The sequence below is a fragment of the Vigna unguiculata genome, chromosome 10 (assembly GCF_037176805.1).
Source record: "Vigna unguiculata cultivar grain cowpea cultivar isolate G323 ecotype 2 chromosome 10, ASM3717680v1, whole genome shotgun sequence".
Classification (NCBI taxonomy): Eukaryota; Viridiplantae; Streptophyta; class Magnoliopsida; order Fabales; family Fabaceae; genus Vigna; species Vigna unguiculata.
Window position 1 is genome coordinate 46,211,864 of NC_140801.1, and position 27,280 is coordinate 46,239,143.

A 27,280-nucleotide genomic window follows, 5' to 3' on the forward strand; every position below is an offset into this window, starting at 1 on the left:
TAACTACATCCCAACCTCTCCGCCAACATCACGATCACCAAGAGTCTCCACATATGCTCACACCAAGGATTTGGTGATCATCGCAAAAGGAAAAAGCCAAAGAAGAGAACAGACACAAAGAGAAAGGTTATGCTAGAGTAAAATATTTAACATGTTATTGAGCAAGCAGATTATAAAACAAGTTATAGACAAGCAAAGCAATAAGCACCCAAGAAAGCAAACAATTAAAGGACTCTCTAACTCAATATCCAGATCATACTCTTGATATAGAATTCTAAAGGAAGTATGCACCTGTGCTGGTTTCTAAACTCTGCAGAGTCTAAACGCAAGGGGTTATCACCCAACCACACACAGGGTTAATCCTCTAATGTCTTGGGTCCAATATGTCCCAAAACTAGGACCTCTTGCCACTCTCACCACATAAATTATTTTACTCTATATGATCGTGAATAATTATTAGAGTTTAGGATACCTTCCTTTATCTAGACATCTCCTATATCAAGGTATACACTAACACCACCATCACCAAGAGTTTCCCTTGAAACTCTTTTACCAACAAAATCCACATGCAATATTAAGCATTCAATTCTCATGCCAAACCACCACCAACCATATAGTAATGTTTTCCATTTCATACACAACATAACATGATCCCATTCAATCTCATGCTTTATAAATGCATACCAATGTCCAACCCAACCAAGTCATGGCTCATTACACAACAACACATTATGCAAACGATTTGGAATTTTAGAAATAAAATTGCAGCTTGTGTAAAACTCCAAAAATTGTGTATTTATATTCAAATTAAAGATGATTGAATCAAGAACCAAATGCAACAAGAACCAACTTAATTGAATAACTATAGAGAAAGTTATGCACCAAACAAGCAACAAAGGTCAATGTTGTCAACAACCAAAATACAGAGACCTTGCGATAAAAACTTATCTCACTATAGAACTCCGATTCAAGATCCGACCGGTTAAAGTCAAAAACTAGGTGTTAAGGATCAGCTGTTAAAATTTCAGCTCGATCCAACGGTTAAAGAAGTAGGAATCCTCATTTTACGAAAAGTGTACAGTGTAGGAAAATGGGTAGCGCCACACCATATGCTTCTTGGTTGTGAGATTTTGACTTGTTCCACTGCACAATTTGGTATCTTGCACTTTTATCTTCTCAAAATCATTTCAAAGTGGTTTATAGATGATACCAAACTGAACAATTGCAACAATCAATATCTCTCATTCCAATTGCAATCCAAACTACATAAAATTCTCTAATCCATAGATACCCAAACATGAAATTCATCCCAATTCAATGCAATCATCAATTAAACATACTCAGCACATTCTAGAACGAAAATAAGTACGCACTATTTCAAAGAAAAAAGAAGAAGTTCTAGCTTCCCTTACCTTAATGAGACTTAGCTAAACGAAACCGAACTTTAAGGAAGAGCACCACAGCTCCAGGAACAAATTGAGGAGCTGAAATATATCGACACCTGAATCAAAACAGAGTTAAGAGTTAAAGAATGAACCCTAAGCAGGGCCACCACAACACAGCTGGAAAAAGGAAGGTTGAGGTCTACTTACACGAAGATATGAGCTCAGGCAGCTCCAAATAGGGACGACTCACTAGTTCAGGGAGGCAAAAGCTAGTACCCAGCAGAGCTCTTGCAGCACTACAAGGGAGGGTGAGAAACTGTTCTCTGTAAAAAGTGACAGAATGAAGAGTAAGTGACTGTGAGGGATCTTGAGAGTTCCAAAGTGGGCTGAACTTGGACTCTTGAAAAGGACAGGCCCAACCCCTCCTTAGGACAAAGTGTAAAATAAAAAAAAAAAAGGTCTCACAATCCATAGACAAATATTAACAAAAATATTGTATCCAATCTTTTTAAAATTGAAAACCAATCAAAATTCAATAAAAAAATTAAAATAAAAAAAATATTTGAATGTTTTTTTCAAAACCGAACTGTTTGATTCGCTTTGTAGTTTGACATTATGCGAGAGAAGTATTTTTTAAATTGACAAACTATTTATTTCATATCCTTCTCTCTTGGTCCAGCTGTGACTAAAGACTTTGATTAAAAGAATTCCCTTTGAATTCTTAACCTTGTATTTGACTCTGATTAAATGCTTTTAAATATATTAAATACTTTTAAATAATAGTCATACCACACCATACTTATGAATCAATATTTGAAAAATCAAAGATAGACACAATTAATTAACGTGTGATATTCAAGGTTGAATAGGTCTTACCCTACACTAATTCCATCCTTCACAGAAACAATATTTTATTAGACTATACTTATCTTCTTATCAAGTCTACTGTGAGTGAGTCCAGTTCATGAAAAAAAAATATCAATATCTACAAATGTTGAAACTAGTAAATTGATCTTAAATGTTTTAGAAAAGAAATATCCTTTTTACTTATGAAAAAATATCAGCCTAAGAAAGTATACATGAAAAATATCCACTTTATCCATGACCGAAAATCCATAAAAAGTAATTCATGGGAAATAATCTTTTTATCTATGAAGAAATATTCGTAGAAAAATATTCCATAAAAAAAGATAAACAGCAGATGCATACAGATAAAACTGAACACATGAATTGTTTCATTATATGGGAAAACAACATCAATGAATTCCCAGAACTAACAAAAGGGGAAACATACACAAATCACACATATATTATGCCAAAAAGAGGGTAAAACATGTGTGCAAACCTACTCAGACATGGTCCTGCTGAAGAAACAAAACATCTAAAGGAACTAAGAATATGAAAGAAACAAATAACTCTAAAGGGAAGTGTTGTTGTTGTGACATATTTGTAGAATGAACTCTACTTACTTCCCTGCAACTCAAATGACAAAAATTGACTCATTTCCACTATATACACAGATTCCCTTCCTACAAAAACAACCTACACCTCTGGTTTTACATCACTGTTGCATATAAAAACAGAATCTACACACAAACCACCTTTTGTATGCGTACAATCGATCTGAGCCAATGAAAATTTGACCTTCATCAGATCATTAGGATTCTTAGAAACAAAGTTTCCTGCATGGTAGAGAACCCAGTGTCCATGGTTATCCAAATGAGTTTTGGATACAGCGTGTTGACCATCAGAAGTTGTTAGCTGAAATTTTACAGGTTTTATATCCCAGCCATGAATGTGATCGGTCTTACAAACTCGGCGACCTAATTTCTTCGAAGATCGGCCGAGCTGGAGTCTGAAGAACACACTGTAAGTCCCAGGTGGAAATTGAAAATCAACTTCACCTTCCACTTCAAGCCACCAAATTTGTTGAAGATAAGCAACTGTATGGAATCTGTTATGGACATACATAATACATCAGGTTTCTTCATCTAGAGCATAGAAAATATGTCATAACTTAAAGTAAGAGAGGGGTCATGCAGTTTTAAAATGCTTAATTTCATGTGTTCCAGCAGAAGGTAGCTAAATCTTCAAAATTGAGCAGCCACAGGAAAAGCTGCTCTAAGAACATTCACATGAACATCACTAAATGATATCAATTACATGCTAGAAAGCAGAGTGAATATCGTAATAGAATATAGTTTTGTATTCCTGAAAATGACTTCAGATTAGAGAAGAAATCTTTGAAGATAAAAATGAATATTAAAAAAACTTGCCATTTATTTAAAGTACGACTCTTGAAAGTTGACATTTAGTAAGTTGTGTAGTTGTGTATATATAAAAAGACAATAAACAGGTTCGCAATTTGCTAAATAAATATAATAAATGAAATTGCAATTGTCCAAAGCATACATACATAAAGCAGTATTGGCAAAGTATTAATGTAAAACATACAAATCTTTAGTTTAGTTCATTTATAGGCTTTCATTTAGTTAAACAAACAAACTCAGAGGAACATTTAACATACCAGGTTCGATTAATTAACTGACAACTAAACTCATTCAGACCCTTACATTAGAGATTTGGTATTAGATAGCCTTGAATATTTGTAAAATGGTTTTGGAGAAGTACAAAAATACAGTCTTTGAGTTTGTAAACAAGTTAAATATCATATCCAGAAAGTGATTAATCTTTGACAGTAATCCTCAAAAGGGAATAGAAACAAGAATCCAGCAAGAGCAATGTTTTCTTTTCAACTCATTAAGATGTAAACAGAACAAAACAAAGTCCGAGTAACATCAACATATTTTCACTTACAATTATCTCACCTTGACTCTTCTGTCGAAATGCGACTCCAGTATCTCCGATCATCTATCCCTGTAATCCTCAACGCTGTGGAAGAAATCGCCAAACACAATCCACCCGTCCTCTTATCTAGCCAAATTTCCTATACCAACATCACATTTTTGACAAGTGAACACCAAGCACTTGAAGAGTAAATACAAAGGATGAGTATAATAAACAAGGACAAAGCTAATATGCAGTTGTATGAGTTTTTTGGTACTATAATCCCATTAGAATCAGAGTTTTAACTAAAATAATTCACATGAAGAAAAGTTTTGCATTAAAGTTCAACATAAGTGAAACTCTTAGTCTGATCTAACACAGAAAATATATAAAAACTTACCTTGGTTCCATTGTCTACCAAATTAGGCCTGCAGAGTCTAGCATAAATATCCCTCTTCCCCAATTCTTCTACACAAGCATCCTTCAAAGCTTTCTCCACGATGAACTTATAATTCAAAGGTAACTTCGATTCCCAAATGAAATCAGCTAAAGAAGCATCACGAAAGGCCCTGTTCAGTCGTGCAAGCTTGCAAATATCTGGTGGGTCCAAATACATCAACATCAATGCCACACAGCTCTCTGGTAAATCCCCAAGCCTTGGCCTCAAGGGGGTAGCATCTCCATCACAGACACACGAGGAAAAACTACCACCCATGTTAACACAAACCAACCCAAATTAAACCAGTGTTCTGCACCCCAAATTTCAAAAATGCTTTTTTGTCCTCTCCGATTTCACACACCCAGAAAAAGAAATGAACTCAAAACTCGATCTTGAACCTGAATTTATCAATTGCACACACCCAGAACCTGAATCGGCCTCAGAACTTGAGTTTGAACCTGAACTTGTCGATCTTCTGAGAAAGGGCTAGAGAGAGAAAAGTGAAGAGAGCAGAAATTGAAGTCAAATTCATGAGATTTTGAGGATCAGTGAGAGGCCAAGATTGAGATCTTGGGTGTCTCTTTCTTTGGGAATTTTTTAAGGTCGAGAGTTTTACAACACGTGTTTGGGGAGTCCTGAGTGTCGTGAAAACGAGATCTCGTACGGAAACGACATGGATTGACCAGAGTAATCAATCCACTGAGTGATTTGCAGCTGAACTCAGATGGCTGTGAATCTTGCGATGCAGAGAATTGTGAGTTGGGAAGATTAGAATACGAGGTGGATGGTTCTTATCCAGTACAAAGGATTAACCTGAACAGTTTCGGAGTTGTCATTTGTGTCTGTCAGCTGAAGTCACTCACTTGCACCATTTTTAAATAGTAACCAATCTCAAATCTTATGTATGGTAGGGACCATGAATGGACATGCATGAACGAATTAAATTTGTTGGTTTGATAGAGTGACAGAAAATAATGAAAAAGATGCATAAAAATCTTTAAAGAATAATGAATGAATTATTCTTTATTTTTAATTAAGTTTTTATTAGGAGAGTACTTTTTTAAGATGAGATAAATTTTAGTATTTTTAATTTGTTTATATTAAAAAAATATTTTGTTAAGTATGTAAAAGTTTTATATTTTTTAATTAAAATTATATTATTAATTGAGTTTGATTCTCTGATCAGAAATTACTAGATTCTTCCACTTACACTCATTTTGATATACTAAAAACCTTTTTAATATATTTTAAATTATTAAAATCAGGATATGGCAATAGTGTATTTTAAGGAGAAGTTAAAGAACATTAATAACAACTCGTCATTTCATTCAACTTTAGTTCAAAACAAAATAAATACTTAGTTGAAGGATATAGATAAGGTACTTAAAACATAATTATGTCGTTTATTTTGTCAATGTATGGATACATAAGCAATAGCAATGTAAGGTAAAAATCATATTATATTAAGTAAGGATGGAATCAAATAATAAATATTCAATTAAAAAATATATTTTTTTAATAAAACAAAAAAAATACCTAAAAATCCATTCAAAATACATCAAATTAAATTACAAGAGACTTAAAATTATTTTGAGTTATGTATTTTATTTGTAATGTACAAAGGTAAGGATATAAGAAACAATATACTATTCATATAATTTATTTTTATTATTTTATTTAAGTTATATTCTTTTTAAAAAAAATATTTCTATTTTGTTAAATAATTTGACATTCCATTTTATTTCTATCCTTTTTTTTTCAACTTATTTCTTTTATATTTTATTCTTCTATTTCTCTACTTAAAACCAAATATACTGTAACGTTGTCAGTTATACATAGTTTAATCGTTCTACTATAAATTTATAAAGTAAAAAAAAAAAAAAAAAAAAAAAAAAAAAACACCATTTTAGTAAGATAACAGTAATAATATATTAAAGTATAGAAAACTCAGTTTATTTGTTTTAGAGATAGGAAGCTGAATAAAATATAAAAGTAAAATACACGTTGGTTTAGTTTATTCGCTTTAATTTAATATGAATTTCAAATGAAACTAATATTGTTGTGATTCATATTAGTTTCCTCCAATTTTTATTATAATAAAAATTTTAAGCACTTTTTTACAAAAGAATATAAAATATTTTTATAGATAAATTATTAAATATTTTATAATAAAAATTATCAAATAAAAAATGATATAATTTCTTTTATAATTATAATTTTATGTCATATATATTCATAATTAAAGTACTTAATTTTACAGTTAAAAATTAACATAACAATTTGGTGTAATGTTTTGATAAATATAAATATCTATATTTATAATATAAAGAAAATTTTTAATTGATGTTCACATTTTTTTCTATTTTTTTATTTTATTCTCTAAGTGTTTTTTTTTTCAATTGAATAAGTTTTTATTTAACTATGTATTTTTCAAACTAAGTAAATAATAATCATTTACAAAATAAATAAAAATTATTTATAATCAAATAATAAAAATTATTTATATTTATTTTTATAATTATACTTTATATTCTTATATGTTAAGAGATTTTTTTTTTGGTACTCAAAATTTCAATTTATCTTTTAAATATAAGTTTTTTAAACTTAAAATAATTATTCTTTTAAAAATTTATCTTTTAAGTAGTTTTTTATTTTAAATTTAATCATTTTTTCAATTTGACATTTTTTTAATTTAATTATTTTTTTAATTATAAAATTATCTTCAAAATAAATAAAAATTATTTACATCTAATTTTATAATTATAATAATAATAATTTTATTATTTTTTATTATCATAATATCACGTATAGAAACATATTAATGTATGCTTACTAAATATACAAAATTATACTTATTTGGTTTTTTTTCTCAAGATAAACCAAATTATTTGATTGTGGAAAAATGACATATTCAAAAATTATTCTTTTCAGATTTTGTATTTTAAAATAATGTTTTTATTACTACTTACAATGCAATATGCACCGTGAATCATACCAACAAGTGGTAAGAAAAATAAATAAAAATAATAATTGTTTGTTGATTGACCGAATAATTTGAATATTTTTATAAAAGAGACTTATTGTTAATAGTAAGTATGTAATGACAAATAATTAACATGTTACTTTAATATTATAAAATTATCATTATATTTTAGTAAAGATTAAATTAAAATATCTCTTTGTCATAATTTTCATCAAGTTTTGTCAAATTAGTTTAATTTTATTTTTTAACTCAAATAGGTCCTAATTTTCGTCAAGTTCAATTTGGTCTTTTTTTGTTAATACCATTTAAATAATTAACGGGTCATGAACAATGACGGTCACGTGTTACTTCGTAATTTTTTTTTATTTTTTCCTTTTTTTTTATAATTTTTATAATTTTTTATAATTTTTTTAATTTTTTAAATTGTTTTAAATGTCCACGTGCGAACCGAGCAACATGAAATGTTTTATATTCAATTTAGTTCCTATATTGGTTATTTTTGTTCAATTTAATCAGTTAAAATTGATCAATTTTGTCTTTGTCGAATATGAGACCAAATTTAATTTTTATATGAAGATTATAATGATGTGAATTTTAATATATTATATAAAAATATTTATTTAAAAATGTAAATTTTAATATAAAATTTCAATTTGATTTCAATTTGGAGAGGGACAAAATTGGTTCATGTTAATAAAAATTGGGAATAAAGTGAACAAAAATAACAAATATAGAGACTAAATTGAATATAAAACATTGATCCTAACACATGGAACGTGGCTAGGTTGACACGTAAACATTTAAAATATATATATATAATCAAAAAAAACTACGAAGTGACACGTGACATTCACTGTTCATGGTCGTTAATGATTTAAACGGTGTTAATAAAAAAAGACCTAATTGAACAAAACTTGACAAAAACTGGAACCAAAAAGGTATTTTAACCTAAAGATTAATTGAGTTTATCATGTCATTTTGTTGAACCTTTTGAGAGAGGATGACTGCAAAAATACAACACCACATGAGTCAGATTCACATATAAGAGATTGACACAATTCTTAACCCAAAACCTTATTAAGACAATATGTTTATGGTCTTCATTCTTATATGGTGCTCACACTTGGTTTTCCAACAATCTCCTCGTCCTCTACCTTTTTTTCATAATGTCGTTTTTGTTAGGATCGAGTCAGGATGCAATTTTTTTATATTTACACGTTTAAATAAATAAATATACGATTTTAAACTTGAATATTATTATTGTTCCCTGATATTTGATATAGACTAGATTTATAAATCCACTCACTATTTGTCAACTTGTTATTTTTAAAAATTCTTAACAATTTCATAATTTATTTTAATATTGTTTGATGTTAGAACCTAATATTTTATGTTAGCTTAAGTTATATATTAGATGAGACTCTTAATGTTATATTAATTCGTATGTAAAATAGATGTTATATTAATTCGAGTATTACCCTTTATTTTAACATATAAATATTTTTTATAACAGAAATAAATCCAATTTAAAATAAAATAAATTGAGTTACATCAAATTGAATATAATGTTAAAATTAAATTAATTGAATAATTAAAACAATTTTTTTGTAAAATTTAATGAAATCTGAAATACTTCTAAAATTAAGCACTTTTAATAGGCCTATTTGATTTCTTCTTTCCTTTTCCCTTTTTCACAATGATATTTTGAAGAACCCACAATTATGCGTATTATGATTTTTTTAAAATGGTAATTTTTATTTAATTATATTTTTCGTGGTGAGCAATTTGAGGACTGAATTGATGGTGGAAGTTATGTGATCGGAATTTGAACTACGGCAAATGAACATACTATACGGCGGATACAATGTAGAATAATTGTATTTATACGATTGCATACGTGAAGAAGATGAGTTAGCTGGGGATTAGAAGTTTAGTTTTTTTTTTCTCTTTTTTTTTTAAAGTTAGATGTGATTGGAATTTGAACTACGGCAAATAAACATAATATACGGTAGATACAATGTATAATACTTGTATTTATATACGATTGTGATCGTGAAGAAGATGAGTTAGCTGCGGATTGGAAGTTTAGTTTTTTTTTTCTTTTCTTTTTAAGTTAGACGTGATTGGAATTTAAACTACGGCAAATGAATATAATATACGGCAGATACAATGTAGAATAATTGTATTTATACGATTGCATACGAGAAGAAGATGAGTTAGTAGTTGTGGATTGGAACACGGCACGTATATCCATAATATATTTTAATTTTTACATCTTTTCAAATTTACTTCATATATTAAAACATCAATTTTTAGTATTTTCTTTCAAAGGGTGCATTACTATTTATGAACTTGTTCGTAAAAATATAATGGATTAAGCAAAAAAAAAAAACAGCGTTCGTTTGTAAAGTAAAAAGCTATTTAAAAATTATTCTAGCTATTCTCGCATCCTTTATGTTATGATAATATTGTCAAAGTTAATTATTATATAAGATATTATATTATTTCAAGCATAATAATGTTATTCTTAACAACGGGTCAAAAGAAGGTAATTATTTACCAATGTATAAGCTTAAGAATGGATTAAATTTACCATAAAAAAAACTATTAACTATCGTTTTTTCTACATCAATTAAATATCGTTATTTAAGTTTGTGGACGAATAAAATATTTTACAATATTACATTATAGTGATAAAAAAAGAAAACTATTGCACGTTTCAGAATCACCGTGTGGTCCTAATCAATAAAATACAATACGTGACCAATAAAAACACTACGTTATCTTATCTTATCATATCATAAAATGGCATTAAATTTAAAAAGTGTGATTCTTAATCAAATTAATCAAGAATTAGTTTTAAGAAAATTATGTATGAATAAATTTTTTCAAATTCACGTTCACCATGATAAGTGTCATAATCATTAGGCCACCTAAATCGTTTACATTATTGCAGTTGACATGTTGGTCATGAAATAGTTATTTAGGATAGTGAGTGGTTTGAGAAAATATTCCTTACGTATGTGGCTAGGATTAGACGTAAACAACACAAGTTCATGCATATTTTGGAAAATATACTCAAAATTGAAAGCTGCATATATATCAAAACTGGTAATATTTTGGTAGTTAAAATTGACCTTAGTATTTATTAAATTTATTTTAGATACAAAGTAAGCTATACTGATTATATTTTATTTTATTTTCTTAATGTTGAAATATTTTTATTGAAATTGTTAAGAATTGCATTTTCAGCCTAAATCAACTTTACAAAATCGACTTGTAAAATAAGATTTGTCTTTCACTTATATACTATAAAATTGTTTTATTTTTGATCATCTGACACGAAATTTCCAACAAACTTACAGAACATAGAAAAGAACATTCTTAAAAGAACCATGCTCTTTTCTTCCCTCACATTCTACGATGAATATATATATATATATATATATATATATATATATATATATATATATATATATATATATATATGTCCATATATGCATAGATGGACAAGAATACTCACATACTTTTCATCAACTTCTTCACTTCAATTTGTATAAATAAAGTATAATCACTTATTTATTAAGTTATGTGATAAAGTGTGTGTAACATTATTTTATATTCTGTGTGGGAACAGAGAGTGCATAGATTACTCTATTCCGTGGGCTATGAAAGATGAAATGAATAATTTAGTCATATTACAAACTTTATGAATTGTGAAATACTTGTTCAAACATGATTTTCATATTTTAATAATCTAAAGAGGACATTAGTTAATATTTTATATAATCATGGCTGACTTCATTCTTATCCATTGCAATAAAGAAATCTAAGATCATATCCTAATACTAGGTTTTTTTGTCGACCTTCCCTAGATTTCCCAGATAGCATCAATCATAAACAAAACTAATGCAAATTTACGCGTAATTTATTGTTATGAAAAGATGCTTCAACCAACGAGGTTTCATCCAAAAATAATTATACATAACGTGATCACCTAAAATTCAAATTTTGTTCTTATAAATATACGTAATCCTTTTTAACTAAATTTAGTTAATTTGTTTGATGTTTCAAATGTTTACTACAGTATTAAAGTTGTTTATATTGTTTGACAGATTTTTTATTTGAATGTTAATATAGAAATATATTTAAAATATTAAATAAATTTATCAAAATTTGATTAAAAAAATTATATTTATGTATTTTTAAAATTGAGAGAATAATTTTATTTTTTACTTAATGGGAATAAAAATATATTTAATCCAAAAAATAAAAATTTAAGATGTTTTAAAAAAAAATTCTTATTCTTATGAATATCTTGTGTTCTGATATTAAAAGTTCAATATTTTATTTATTTTTCAAAGTTCTAATGTTAACAAAGTTATGAATTGTGTTCTAATCTTAAACGTTCAATATTTTAGTTACTTTTCAAAGTTCTAACTTTAACAAAGTATGGTTTTTTTTCAATCTTCTTAAAACCCTTTCTTTTTATCTGTCTCTAACATATTAAATTTTTTAATCTCTTTCAATTTATATTCACCTTGACTTTTGACATATATTTCAATGATTCTTTTAAAACATGAGCAATTAAAAATAACCGTCATTATAAGTTATTTCCATAAATCTTAATACAATCTATATCAAAAGGTTTTTTAATTATAATATAATGTATATGTCTAAAAATGTTATTCTTTTTATAACAATTATATAAATATAAGCAATACTAGTTCAAAGAAAAGGAACTCAATCTATTATATTATTATTATTATTATTATAATCATTATTATTCTTTAATATATTATTAAATGAATACTCTTACTTCGTATATAGCTAGCTAACATGTGTCAACCTTAAAATCATTTTCTTCCCAACACAAACCTAAAGTCACAAACAACCGGTAAAGGAAGTTTCTTTTCAATGAGACAAATATTGCATGATTGACACCTTATGATATATTAGTATTAAATTCAATAAGGACAAAGAAGAAAAATACGATGTTCAAAACATTTTTCTCCACTTGTAGTAATGTTCTGATGTGTCACACGTAAGAATTAATGTTTAATAAACAAATTAAACATGATTCATCATCAATATCCTTAGCTGAGTCAGATACAACTATTGACTTCAATTTCATTTTGGGTTCTTATACTTACGTGTGCTTACACTTTTAAGATGTCAGAAGAAAATACACATTCATTCTCGTTTTTCTTTCATCTACCATTTTCTGTTCATTAAACTCTGTGATAATAAAAATCAATTGTAATTGAATCAAGAATTAATTTCCATAGAACAATAAAACATTTTAAAGGAACAAGCAATCTTCAATTGAATATGTGAAGCTTGTTTGCTACTTTTATGTAGGATTGGTCTCACTTTTCTTTTATTTAAAAGCTAGTTTAAGTTGATTAATATTTTAAAAAAAAATCTAAGAAGTAGTTGTTTATAAGTATTCGTATTTTATTTCAACAAGGTATAAGTTTATTATTTTTTTGACTAATAAAATAAAATAGTATTTGTCTTTAGTATTTATTTTGTCAAAGTCTTTATATTTCGATCCAAATCAATAAGAATTTGGTTAAAACTCGTAACTCTTCCATTTTATCAATCATTTATATAAATGAAGTTATGGATTTTCTATGGTATTTATAGTGTATTGACTTGAAGGTGACTAATAAGGAAATATTTGACATTTGGAGACTCCTTTTATTGACATTTGTCATATATAGAATAAAGGGTTCAATCAAATATATAGTTTAGCCTATGAAAAGTTGGCTTTTACCTTTTCCATCGCATAATTTCTTAATTTCTTTATGTTAAACTACATTTTAGATAATTTAGGTTTACATTTAAATTATTTACATAAGACACACGTTTGAATTTAAATGTAATATTAACTTATTATTTGACATATAAAAAAATTAACAAAAGTTAAAATAATTATATTTTTTCATTTTAAAATTTAGAAGCTAAAATATATTAAAGTTTAAAAGTTTAAAATAATAATAAATTTTAATTTTATATCTATGTTTAAGAACTAAAATTATATTTAATATAATCTTTTATAACCAATTTTTTAAAATTTCAAAACGTAATTTTTGAAATTAAATTTAAGAACAAAATTTTCAAAATAAACTTTCTGGGACATATAATAAAATGTAACTTTTCTGAAATAAAATTTCTAGAACAAGCTTTTCAATATATATATATATATATATATATATATATATATATATATATATATATATATATATATATATATATATATATATATATATATATATATTTCTGAACATAAATGATAGCTTTTTTGAGATAAATTTTTTTCCAAAACAAACTTTTTCTGCAATAATTTTAATCATAAAATTAAGAACAAAAAATTATTTAGTTTCTTTTCAGATAAATATTTTATTTTTAAAAAACGTGTATTTTGTTTTTATCTTTATAGAAATATTTATAAAAAAAACAGAAGACTTAGATTTTTAAAAATGATTTCATTTTGTTATATACCACAGATATTTTTTACCGGAGACTATTATATTCGACCAGTATTTAAACTCAAAATTTATAGTGAAACCAAAATTCTTTGTTGCCAATTTTGACCTTTACGCATGTAAAACTTATGGGAATATATGTCATAAGTAACCGTATTTCTAAAACATTTTAAAAAAATATATATTAAAATTTGTAAGTGTATTGAAAATAATTTTTAAAACAAATATGATTTAGCAAAACCAGACTAAACCAGTATTGATTTTTGTAGGGAGCCACCAATTGATTCTACACTAGCGTTAAATAAATAAAATATCAAGATATTATAAACAATACATTCATAATAAAATAATTAAATAAATAATTTAACATTTGATCATCATTACTAACATAAAATTTAATTGAAAATCCGAATTTAACTAACTAATTCTATATACTCTAGCAATGGGTAAATAAATAAATAAGACAGAAACAAGGTTGCGTAATGCCACAAATTGGGAACGGTTGGTTTTTCGGGTGGATTAATTTTACACTTTTATTAATTTATCAAGATTAACAAATTATGTTTAGGTGAACTTATCAATTAGCTGTTTAGAAACAAAGGATTTATGATATGCTGCAAAGGAGTGCTTGAAGCCCAAATGAAAAAACAGTTTTGTTTGACTTTTTCTTTCTGCACCTCCATTATTACTAATTGTATTCTCATAATAACAGAAAAAGACTATATACTCTTCTCCTTGCACCATACCACTACTGTCGCCGTGAGCCATTATTGCTGCTCCTTTGTTCTCCAATGCACTCTTTGAGAGGAAGAAGAAGAGAGAGATAACTCGTTCTGGAAAAAACCTCATTCCTTGAGAATTTTGTTTTACGAACATCATTTCAAAATATATTTAGTGTTTTGGAAAGTTAATCCAGAAATACTATTATGAAAATTTTGTTCAGAAAATCTTGCATCATAGTCAAGTTTCAGGAATTTCAGAAAACATATGAGACTTACATCCATTGGTTTTCTTTAAAGATTATATTTTGACAAATTAAAGTATTTATTTTTGTTGTAAGATACAAATTTCATCTTATAAATCAATTTTATAAAATTGAGCTAGACTTAAAATTCAATTATAAACGACGACAATTCTAACAAGTGAGATGAGATTTATTTTGTACCCTTTTTCTATTATTTATATAGAAACAAAGATGTAGGCTTATGTTTGAATTGGTGTATAGTACTGTGTAGGGTAGCTCCACATGCAGAGGAATGGGTGAGTGTTGGAAGTGTGTGAGAATCTGTCAACTGCTGCAACATTGTTCAGAGTGCAATGGGTATGTGATGAGACTCCTTCTGGGGGAAGAAACAAGATATCACTTCAACATTGTATTCCTTTGTTTTGTTCTTTTATGTTACTTTTTGTTTTTTTACCTTGTTTTTCCCTAATACCCTCAAAGTCACCTTATTTGGCTCTAGCATCAACAAGGAACAGAAGTCACGCAAGATCATTGGGCCTGCTCTGCTTTTGGAAACTGAAACAGAAAGAGAAAAAATAATACAAACATGGCTTCTAGCTTCAACATGCTCAATTCATTTTATAAGACCACATAAATAAACATAGAAATTACCCGCAAATGTATTTTATTTCTATCCTTCTATTATAATTATTGAACATTTAGGTCTGGGTATAAATTAGATAAAGTTAAAAGAAAGAGTTAAGCATCTTATAATATAAATGCTCAATTAGTAATTTAGTTATTGGATATATGATTTACTTTGGTCCTATATTTTTGTTTACTCAATTCAGTAATATTGTTGAGAAATGTTGCCCGTCAAAGTTTGAGTATTTTTTAAGTCAATTCTTATACTAAGAATTGAATTTTTAAGCTTAATTCAATTCTGTAAACTTAATTTTTAAAGTGAGATTTGTTCTTCATTTATATATTATAGAATTGTTTTATATAGAACTTTCGATATTGAATTGAGAATTTTGATTTTGGAATTGTATAAATATAGCTATCCTTTTAATTTCATGGTGTTTTATTATCTTAAAATGGTGTAAAATGAATATTCAAAGACATAGGAAAGTGGAGGGAGAAAAAAAAATTGAAGATTTCCAAGATAGTAAATAACCAAAATTTTGATACTTGATATGTGATATTTTTCAAATTGTGTTAATGATAGTTTAGCTTATAAAAATGGACTCTATTCACTAAATATTAAGATTCAATTATAATTTAAGGATTAAAAACAATTATAAACTTAAATATTAAAAAATAAATTACTAATTAAACATAAAAAAAATCATAATTTTTTTTTCAAATTTTATATTAAAAGTGATATTAATTATTTATATTGGTTGGTCTCCTGTCTGCTGATTAGATTGATGTTATTGAATTTTTTTGATAAATGTCCTTGTAATGATCCATTAATAAGTTAACCTAATTTACATATGACATCCAACTAAGTTTAGTGTAATAAAACAACCATGATCGAAAATAATAGTATTGTGACTATCATTGAAGTTTTGATTATGGTTGTAATTGATGTGCCCGTGACTATGATTGTTGACCATGTGTCCCATGTGCAGTTATGGGGATTGTTGACCCATTCAGATGGTTCACATATATATACATAACTCCCAAGAACAATTTCTTGGCAAAGTAAGAGAAAGAAGATAAAATAGTTATAACACCTCACTCATATACTTACATCCCTAGCTAGTTTCTCCAAAACCATTAACATGGCTACGAAACTTCGTCCACTTATAAAAAAAATTTCTCTCACAATGTGATATTCTTCGTATGTCTCGCCAGCTGTAGAAAATTTGTTTGTATTTGGCCTATGTAGTAAGCATCGTGCAAATATATCTATCTTTATAATACTTCTTTTTTGTTGTTTTCTAATCAAATGCCACATTCTTTAAGCTATTCTCTATATTCTTTTACCTAATTCTCATAATATTCCTCACATGCAGCTAATCCATTCCTAATATATAAGGGAAACGTTTTAACTTTTTACTTCTTCCACTTGGGAAGAATACGACACATCTGATCTGATACAATGCCAAAAAGATAAATTGATGGAGCCGATATTAACCAGTGTGAATGTTAATGATTTTTATATCATTAAACATTCATTATGTCATATTTTATGACTTTTATACAATGATTGGTTGGTTTTGTAATATTATAGTTTTTTATACATTAAATGTACAATGATAGTTCTGGTCCTGATTAGGATGACAACAGATTAGGTTGAATAGAGATAGTATTTATTTACAACTCAACTCACAACAAATAAATCTACTTGTAACGTCTTATTATTCTTTTGAATATCCTTTTAAAAAATACTCACATATTTTTTAAAACCAACGAATATCTAATCCCGAATACATGTGAATATTTAAAAAAATATAGTTTATAAATTTTTAAAATAAAATTACAAAAAAAATTAAATAAAGTGTAAATTTAATTTAATTTTAAATTTAATTAAGTTTAATATAATAAAATATAAATTAAATTTTAATTTTAATTAAATTTAACTTAATAATATATATATATATATATATATATATATATATATATATATATATTTTGCAAATAATAGATACATGCGAGTACGGTAATATGATACATACACCCGACTCATTTATAAATGAGTATTAAAATACTTGATATCCGTAAATATCAAATAGGGATGTCAACAGGACGGATACGGTAGGATAATAGTTCTCCCGTATCCTATTCACTAGATAAATATCCGCCATGTACCTGTACCTACCCGTTGGGTATCTGTTATGAGGATACTCACATAATGTTTTAATATCCACGGATATTCACAGGTACTCGCGAATATATACAAAAAAATAAAAATAAATATTTAAGAACATTTTTAATCATAAATTCAAATAAAATACAATACATAACATTCATAAATTTTAAACAAAGTCCAAATAACCCATTTAAATAGTGTTGAATGACCATTTACAAAGAAATATTTTTTTTAAAACTAATTGATAAAAAAATTACTCATTCAAAATTAATATGTTAATATTTAAATTTTTTTTTAATTTAAATTATAGTATAGCAAGAACGGGTATCCACGAGTACGAATATTATGATACTCATACCTGGCTCGTTAACATGCGAGTATTAAAAACACCCATACCCGTTATCCGCAAATATCCATTTACAATATTCATTTCTTACCCGTTACGAATTTTATCCTCATGTACATTCCCTAATATCAACTATTAACAAGAACAAATATCTTTGTCATCCATAATCCTCATATGATGTGAGAATGTTTAAGATAATGTTTTCACTTAATTAGTAATTTGATTTATATATTAAAATTGCAATTTTCTTTTATTTTTATATTTTTTTTATTTAATTGAGTTATAATATTTATTGAATAAAGTTAATTTGATTTTTTTTAAATAATACTATTAATAATGTTTAAATATATCAAGTGTTAAAATTTAGATAACAAAAAAAAAGTAAAAGCAAATGAGGATAAAGAAAAAAAAACAAAAGATTACAAATTAAAAAATTATTCAGATTTTAACCCATAACACTTATAAACATTAATATTAATTTAATAAATAAATTCTATTTAAAAAATATTAAGATTCAATTAAATAAAATCAAATAAAAAATAAATATGAATCATAAATATAAATATAAATCCAAATTAATAATCAAAGATAATACTTTTGTGATAAATGTCAAGAAAAGAAGAAGAGATAATAAAACAAAACGAACCGGCCAAAAAAATTAACAACCATATTAATTATTGAAGTGACGGATTTTTTTGGTTTTGTTTTCTTCTTTTTAATATATTTTTGATATTTTACTTCTTTTGTAATGTATTTTTGCTTTGCTACTATTTTTTGCTTTAATTTAAATTCTCAATATTCAGACATGTTAAATATTTGATTAGTACTAGGGATGGCAATTAGGGCCTGGCCCGCGGGCCCGGCTCGCAGGCCCGCATAAAAAACGCGGGGCGGGCCAGGATAGTGAGCCCGCAGGCCCGCGCGGGCTCGGCCCGCATAGGCCCGCGGCCCGCGCGGCCCGGCCCGCAAGCCCGCATAAAATTTAAAAAAAGAAAAAAAATTTGCACTTGTGTATATTAATTACTTCTTTTATGGACTCTTGCATTAACATTTCAAATTCTTGTATAACTGGAAAAGACAAGTATTATGTAATTCTTAATGTGCTAAAATTTAAAGAATACATTGTCTATGTCATAGTATGAATATGATGAAAATCTTGAATTATCAATTTATCATCTAATTCCCCAAAGTCTTTACTTAATTTTGTGAACTTCTTAAAGTTTCCCAATTTTTAAACATTGAAAGTTTTATCATAAAAAAAAAAAAATAAATAAATAAATTAAAAAAAAAAAAAAGCGGGCCGGCCCGCGGGCCCGCGGGCCAACCTTTATGCGGGGCGGGCCAGAGTATGCGGCCCGCATAAAATGTGCGGGGCGGGGCAGGCTGGCCCGCGGTGTGCGGGCCTTATGCGGGGCGGGCCTAAACGGGACGGGCCGGCCCGCATTGCCACCCCTAATTAGTACCCTTTTCGTAATGAAATGTGTGTGTATATATATCCGCGTATAATTTCTTTTATCGATTTTCAATATTTTTTTTTAAATTTTGAAATCTTTAATTAATTTCAATAACACATATTAAAGAGAAATAATGACTTAAATAACGTTTGAAATATTAAAAACAGTGAATTTAAAAAGCTTTCACAAATATAACAGTGCATTGCAAAATCATAAACACAAATATCTATAAAAGCATTAAAACCCAACTCTACATATTTGTAAACATATATATAAAATTTTGCACAGTACATTTGATGTCCCTCTCTTTTTCAATGTTGTACATCATTTTCCAATCTTAAAAGATATTTTAGCATAATCATCATCTTCATATTTTTTTTTTGTTTATACAGTAAAATGAAAAGACAAAAGTGAGGAAGATGAAATTGATTTGGCATCAACTTCACCATAAAAGTTCAAACACAAACTGTTACAAACAATTCAACCAATAATCAACAACCAATGGTACATCATCATCATCATCTCAACTGAACCACTTCTTCATCACTTCAACACTTTCCACACCATCTTCTTCTCTCTTTCAAGTCAAGAACAAACTCAGAAGCCATGGCAAACTCTAATAACTTCTTAACCCAATTCATAAACTGCACTTCAAAAAAGCCAAATACTTTAATCACCAACCTCTACCTCTGCACCTTCGCCACCTTCCTCTGCACCCTCTGTTACTTCCTTGGTCTATGGCGCAACTACCCCACCACCACCGTCGCCACTGCCGCCGCAGCCACCACCTCCTCCCTCTGCTTCCACCGCAACTCCACCACTACCACCACCTCCACCGCCCCATCATTCACCAACCTCGAATTCGCCGCACAGCACAGCATGCCGGACCCGCCTCCCACGGAGGCGCGTGGACCACACCTCCCTCCCTGCGCGTGGTCCTTCTCCGAGTACACCCCCTGCGAGGACCAGAAGCGCTCTCTCCAGTTCCCGAGAGCCCGACTCGCCTACCGTGAGCGCCACTGTCCGGCGGCGGAGGATGTCCTCCGATGCCGGATTCCGGCGCCTTACGGGTACAAACAGCCGCTGCGGTGGCCGGCGAGCCGCGACGCCGCGTGGTTCGCGAACGCCCCGCACAAGGAGTTGACCGTGGAGAAGAAGGGGCAGAACTGGGTCCGGTTCGAGGGGGACCGGTTCAAGTTCCCCGGCGGTGGGACCATGTTTCCACGTGGCGCAGATCGCTACATTGATGACATTGGAAAGCTTATCAATCTCCGGGATGGGTCTATCCGAACCGCTATCGACACCGGTTGTGGGGTACGTTCATGTTATTTCTTCAACCGGAATCCCGGTTCGCCTCTTCCCGAACCGGTTCCCTCTCAAACTCTTTTTTTTCTCGGCCAGAACCATTCCTTAATATCATGCATTAAACCCCGGTATTTGTCATTTCGCTATGCTCAATGCATAATTAACATAATTTTTAACACTTTTAGTACAAGGCTATTATTTAAATTTTAGGAAAAATTTATATAAAAATCTCTCTTTGTTTCGTCAGTAATATAAAAAATGTTTTAAAATTGTCAATTGATTACAATAGTTGCCTTTATTGATACTCTTTTGAGAGATTGTTACTTAAAATCTGGAAAAGTAGTATAATTATTTATAGAATTTTGGAGGTTAGAAAATTTAGGTTTATGATGAAGGTTGAGTAGACCGGTATATGATAAACCGGGTTTACTTTTGTTCTTAGTTCATGGAATACTGATATATGCACGAATGGTATTTCCCCATCATTTTTTATGATAAATTTTGGCAACAATTCGATTTTTCATTTAAAAATTTTGAAATGAGAATGTGGGTTCATGGTGATATTAAATATGTGGTTGGGATGCTTACTTGTATTTTCTTTTTGCGAAACTATCATTTTGTTTTTTATATATTTTTACATGAAACTAGGAGTGAAAACATGGTAATTTAGGGCAGACTAACCTATTTATTATATATATTTTTAATTTAATTTTTTAAAATAAGCTTATAATTTCATTATATTTTTAATAAATATAACATAGAATACAATGCCTTTGACGAAAATTCCTAAGTGAGTTGACTTATTTTTGGGAATATCATATTGTTGTGGTCGAAACGGTCGTCACTTCTTAAATGGTTTGACGAAGTTTCCTAAGGAGTATAGTTAGTAAAAAATTGAGTTCTGATAAGATCTTATTTGTCTATAGTTACTCTTTTTCTTTTTTTCATTTTCTTCTTGGTCAGAGAAAATGACCTTGAAATAATTGAAAATTTGAATTTCAAGCTACTTATATACGTTGGAGACATCGTATATAATGTATAAATGGATACAAATCGATGCGTATTAGATTTTACTTTTTCTCACTTTTCTTTTTCCCCAAATGAAAAAAGATATTAAAAAAAAAATTCTATATTTTTACCTTCAAATCGAAGTAAAGCATAATTATTGAGATAGAAAATTTGCTCTTGTTGTATTCATCGGAAAGCATGTGCCTTTTTCGGCTCAATGATTTAACTAGACATTACAATATTAAATTACTAAACAGTCCAAACTTGCTTTTGGTTCACTTTATGGCAATCATCATCTGCTTTCTGTTGTGTCTTTAAGTTGTTTGTTGAAAAACAAGTGAGTGAAAAGCTCAATAAGAAATTGACACATTCCAACCTAACCATCTCAATCATGCATTCCCTTTCCCAATCTACAAGTTACCTACCCAAGACTTCACCGGTTCACACCTTCCGTAAAAGTAATAATTTTATTATCATGTAATCATAAATTATTTACATGCTATAATCATTGATTTTTGTATTAGTATCTTTAAAACTCATATCTAGAATTTTGTTGTGTGATATTTAAAACTATCAGGTTGCAAGCTTTGGAGCTTATCTTTTATCACGTGACATTTTAACAGTGTCATTTGCACCAAGAGATACTCATATATCACAGGTTCAGTTTGCTCTTGAACGAGGTGTTCCTGCATTGATTGGAATTCTTGCCTCAATCAGGCTTCCATACCCTTCAAGGGCCTTTGACTTGGCTCATTGCTCACGCTGCCTCATTCCTTGGGGCAAGTATGGTACACCCATTAGTCCCTAAACACTCTAAGGTCATATTTTGATCAACTTTTCAACAACTGTAAAAATAATAGGAAGTTGAACTAGTTAACTTTTTTTTTGTATAAATTAAAATTAGTTAATACATAATTTGTAGAATTTTTCTTGTATTACAAGAAATACAGGAATTACCGACGGATATTACTGATGAATTATTTCCTTTTGGATCATTGTTTAACTGTGACAGTGATCATTGTTTGTGATCTTGGCAGAAGGAGTATACTTGACTGAAGTAGATAGAGTGTTACGTCCAGGGGGGTATTGGATTCTATCAGGGCCACCAATAAACTATGAGAGTCACTGGAGAGGGTGGGAAAGAACTCGTGAGAGTCTCAGAGATGAGCAAGATGAGATTGAGGATGTGGCAAAGAGTCTATGCTGGAAAAAGTTGGTGCAGAAGGATGATCTTGCAGTATGGCAGAAGCCAACTAATCATGTACACTGCAGACTCAAGAGAAAGATTTTCAAGACTAGTAGACCCTTCTGTGGTGAGGCACAGGATCCTGACACAGCATGGTAAATCACAGTTTTTTTTTTCAGAAGATTTTGATGTTCATCTCATCAAGGCTAATCAGTTAAAACATTTATCCAAGAAACAATGAAGACAGAAAACGAAGTTATAAAAATAATAAAAGGCTGTTTTCTGCTTGTTCATACAAAAATTAACTGATAGTATTCTAATACATGCATGATTTATAATGTGTGTACATATACACATTTTACTGAATAGTACTTTTTTCTATCAAACTACTGCTATTACTTATTTTACTCTCCAAGAGAGATGAATCTTAAAAGTTAAAACAGAAAAGGATAAATCAAACATCTCGGTGTTATGGCTCTCTTTTTGGTATATGTGTTGGCTCCTTTCCTTGTGCTATAGGTTTTAGCTTTTTGTGCATCTTTTGTTGTGCTTCTTGTCAAAAGAAAAAAAGAAAACTGTTTTTTCTGCCAAAGAGAGCTTAGCAATGATACCAAAACTAGTTGGATGATAAAGAGACTAGGCAGCACCATGTGCTCTGTCAGATGGCAGCTTTAGTTAGTGAACCTATGTTTGGTAGCTATGTGGTGCTACCTAGCTCCATAAGCTTGTATGGCATATTCTTCGTTGTTTCTTACTACATTTCTGAAGGTTCTTGCATCTTATTGAGTAGTTCAGAGGATGATAATATTCTTCTTTTGCCCCTCCGATGTAATGTTCTTTTCTGAGAGAAAATAGTCTATTTGGTGTAAAGTTTGTTCTCTAATTATAAACTATTGTGCATCATATGTTCATAGATTTTATAATAATGTCCCAAAAAGTGTTGTTTACGTAGTTTCTGATTAGTGGCCAATGTAAATTTTTGATAGGTTAAATATGTTTTTAACTTTGATAGGTTAAATATGCTTAACCTCGACGCGAAATTAAAATTCGTCTTTATCTCAAACTTTGATATAATTTGGTCCTTAAACATTAGAGTTGAATGGATATAGTTTTTTAAACCCAACAATATAAACTTTTTTACGTGTTAAATGGTATTCCGGGCTAGCTTTTGAACTAGAACATGTCAAAAATGGTATAAACAGTTCAAATGTCAACCTAAAACACCATTAAAACACGTAAAAAAAGTTTACGTCGTTGGTTAAAAGACTATATTCATTCTTTTCTAAAGTTTGGATACCAAAATGTTTCAAAATTTGGAACAAGGACGGATTTCAACTCTGTGTCTAAGTTCTGAGACTAAAAACATATTTAACTTGTTTTTAATTAAGATATTAATTATACTACTTTTTTATTGAACACTTTCCTTTAGGTTGCCTCCTTCATGAAGCGTTTTTCATTGCAGGTACACTAAGCTAGATACATGTTTGACCCCTCTTCCTGAGGTAAAGGACATAAAAGAAATTAGTGGTGGAGGACTGTCTAAATGGCCTGAGAGACTAACTTCAATTCCCCCAAGGATTAGGAGTGAAAGTTTGGAAGGAATAACAGCTGAGATGTTCAGAGAAAACACTCGGTTATGGAAAAAGAGAGTGGCATACTACAAGAGATTGGACCATCAGCTAGCAGAACGTGGAAGATATAGAAACCTGCTTGATATGAATTCTTACTTGGGAGGCTTTGCAGCTGCACTGGTTAATGATCCTGTGTGGGTCATGAACATTGTCCCTGTTGAAGCTGAAATCAACACCCTTGGTGTTGTATACGAACGTGGATTGATTGGAACCTATCAAAACTGGTATGCTTTTCTTCCTTTGCAGACGAAACCTGAGTTGTTTATCAAAACTGGTATAACTCACTTCTATTTTTTTTTTTCTTTTTTCAGGTGTGAAGCCATGTCCACTTACCCTCGAACATATGACTTCATACACGGTGATTCAGTTTTTAGCCTCTACCAGAACAGGTAATAATACTAAGAAACCAATCCTAAATAACACAACCTGTGTTTCTAGTTACCTCCGAAAGCTGAGAAACTCTTTGCTAAGTTTTTGAATGAATGTGTTACAGATGTGATATGGTGGACATTCTTCTAGAGATGGATAGGATTTTGAGGCCAGAAGGTAGTGTGATTTTGAGAGATGATGTGGATGTGTTGACGAAGGTGAAGATCATTGCAGATGAAATGCAATGGGATACCAGAATCACAGACCATGAAGAAGGACCTTATGAGAGACAAAAGATACTGATAGCAGTTAAGGAGTATTGGACAGCCCCTCCTCCAGAGAGGAACCAACACAGCAACCACTAGTTTCATTCCATTCTTCTTTTCATATCAATTTTCTCACGAATCAATTCTTTCAAACCCCGATTTTTGTGACTGCTGCAAGCTGAAATTATGGCCCCTGGAATGTTGAGGCATTCTTTCATCAAATTTTAATATAAAGTTCAAGGGATGTAAATTGATAGGAACAGGAAAAGAAACTGGTGATGAGTAAATACCATGTTGTCTCCGTATGTTGCCATAACATGTTTCTTATCTCCTTACATAGAACAAAATCTGACATTTTTTAATGTTTGATAAAGTGTTTTGGTAATTAGTGGGAAAGATAGGTGAAATATTTTTTACTGCATCACATATTACAATGTTCTCGTCACTCTGATTTTTCTGTCAATGTGGTCGAACTTGATAATTCTGAATCTGTAAGGACTCAATTAGCTCCCCAAAAATGGATCCCAGGTTCCCGAGATGGGTTATCAAAAACTGTGTTGCAAATAAAAATCTTGTTAAATTCTTGAAATTGAAGAATAGTTATTGAAAATATGAAATTTTTCTTTCTTTTCTACTTCATTTAATGTCGCATTTTTGTTGGAGGAATAACCAGAGTTTGCATGCATTATTTTGAATTCACTTTGTTGGCATGATGAATTTGCTTTGCGGTTCACGATGAATTTTTTGTTCATTTCAAGAAGAATGATTGAAATGCGCGATTTGACTAGAGACATGATAAAAGCTATATTATTTTTAGCTTAAAGGAAAGGAGCAATGCACCTTATACCTAGGAATGATCAATATATACTCTCACAAGGTGAAGGAAAATAATTTTGACTTCACTTTAAGTAATTCCTTTAAAAAACTCAAACAATTATTTTTTATTTTCTATTATTTTATTTCATGAAGACATACTTATGAAACATAAGTGCAAAGTCATAGATAAACATTGAGAGAATACGTTACTAACATTTATCAAAAGTTAGTTCTAATTTTAAGTTATTAATGACTTGTAGTATCATCCTTACATACATTAAGGTATATATGATTAGTTTACATGATTGGACGCAAGTCTATTTCTTAGAGTCTAGCAAAAAATAATTATGATTTTGCTAATGTAACATGGTAGTATAATGAAGTTAGTATAACAAATCACTCAAATCCATGAGTCTTTGAATGATAAAGAATAAATGAATAATCATTGAATGTAATAAAAAACAAGATTGTCTCGAAGATAATTGACTAAGATGATAAAGATAATTTTGGCATATGCACACCTAAACACGTGAGTTTGTATGCTTATTTCAGGACTCTAATATTTTGAAAAACATTCTTTTTGACAGTTTTTTTTTCAAATCACACCAGATTTTTTTCTTTCCTTTTCAAGTCACATCAAACCTTTTTTGTTGAGGTTGACTCTTATATACTTTAGACTGGGTCAAATATCTTGACCTTCAATCTAGGACGGTCAATCTCGATCTTCAGTCTGGCTAGTTTGTCTCAACCTTTTGGCCTAGGATGGTCAATCTCAACCTTCTGCACATACCAGCTCGTCCCAAACTTCGAATTTAGACATCATGTCTCGACCTTTGATTCAGATAAGTATGTATTGACCTTTTGATAAACCCATTACGTCTAGACCTTAGGCCTAAACCAGCTTGTCTTGACCGTCTGATTGGGTCGACCTTTCTCTACCTTCAAACCGAGTAAGCATGTGTCAACTTTTCACACAGGCCAACTTATCTCGACCTTCAATTGGTGCCAAATTGTCTAGACTTTCAACTGGTCGACATATCTCGACTTCCAACT

At 29.5% G+C, this 27,280-nt stretch overlaps 2 protein-coding genes across 2 annotated transcripts; one reads left to right on the forward strand and one right to left on the reverse strand.

Annotated features, from left to right (window-relative positions):
* Positions 1-2,676: 2,676 nt before the first annotated feature.
* Positions 2,677-5,476, reverse strand: LOC114167270 (F-box protein PP2-A13-like). The gene is made up of 3 exons (XM_028052307.2): positions 4,573-5,476; positions 4,214-4,332; positions 2,677-3,339 (listed from the first exon to the last, which is right to left on the reverse strand). The coding sequence occupies exons 1-3, from the start codon at positions 4,885-4,887 to the stop codon at positions 2,928-2,930; spliced, it is 846 nt and encodes a 281-aa protein (XP_027908108.2). The 5' UTR covers positions 4,888-5,476; the 3' UTR covers positions 2,677-2,927.
* Positions 5,477-20,083: 14,607 nt separating this feature from the next.
* On the forward strand, positions 20,084-25,807 carry LOC114167034 (putative methyltransferase PMT15). The gene is made up of 6 exons (XM_028051941.2): positions 20,084-20,960; positions 22,537-22,747; positions 22,997-23,300; positions 24,608-25,000; positions 25,088-25,165; positions 25,270-25,807. The coding sequence occupies exons 1-6, from the start codon at positions 20,253-20,255 to the stop codon at positions 25,508-25,510; spliced, it is 1,935 nt and encodes a 644-aa protein (XP_027907742.1). The 5' UTR covers positions 20,084-20,252; the 3' UTR covers positions 25,511-25,807.
* Positions 25,808-27,280: the final 1,473 nt, after the last annotated feature.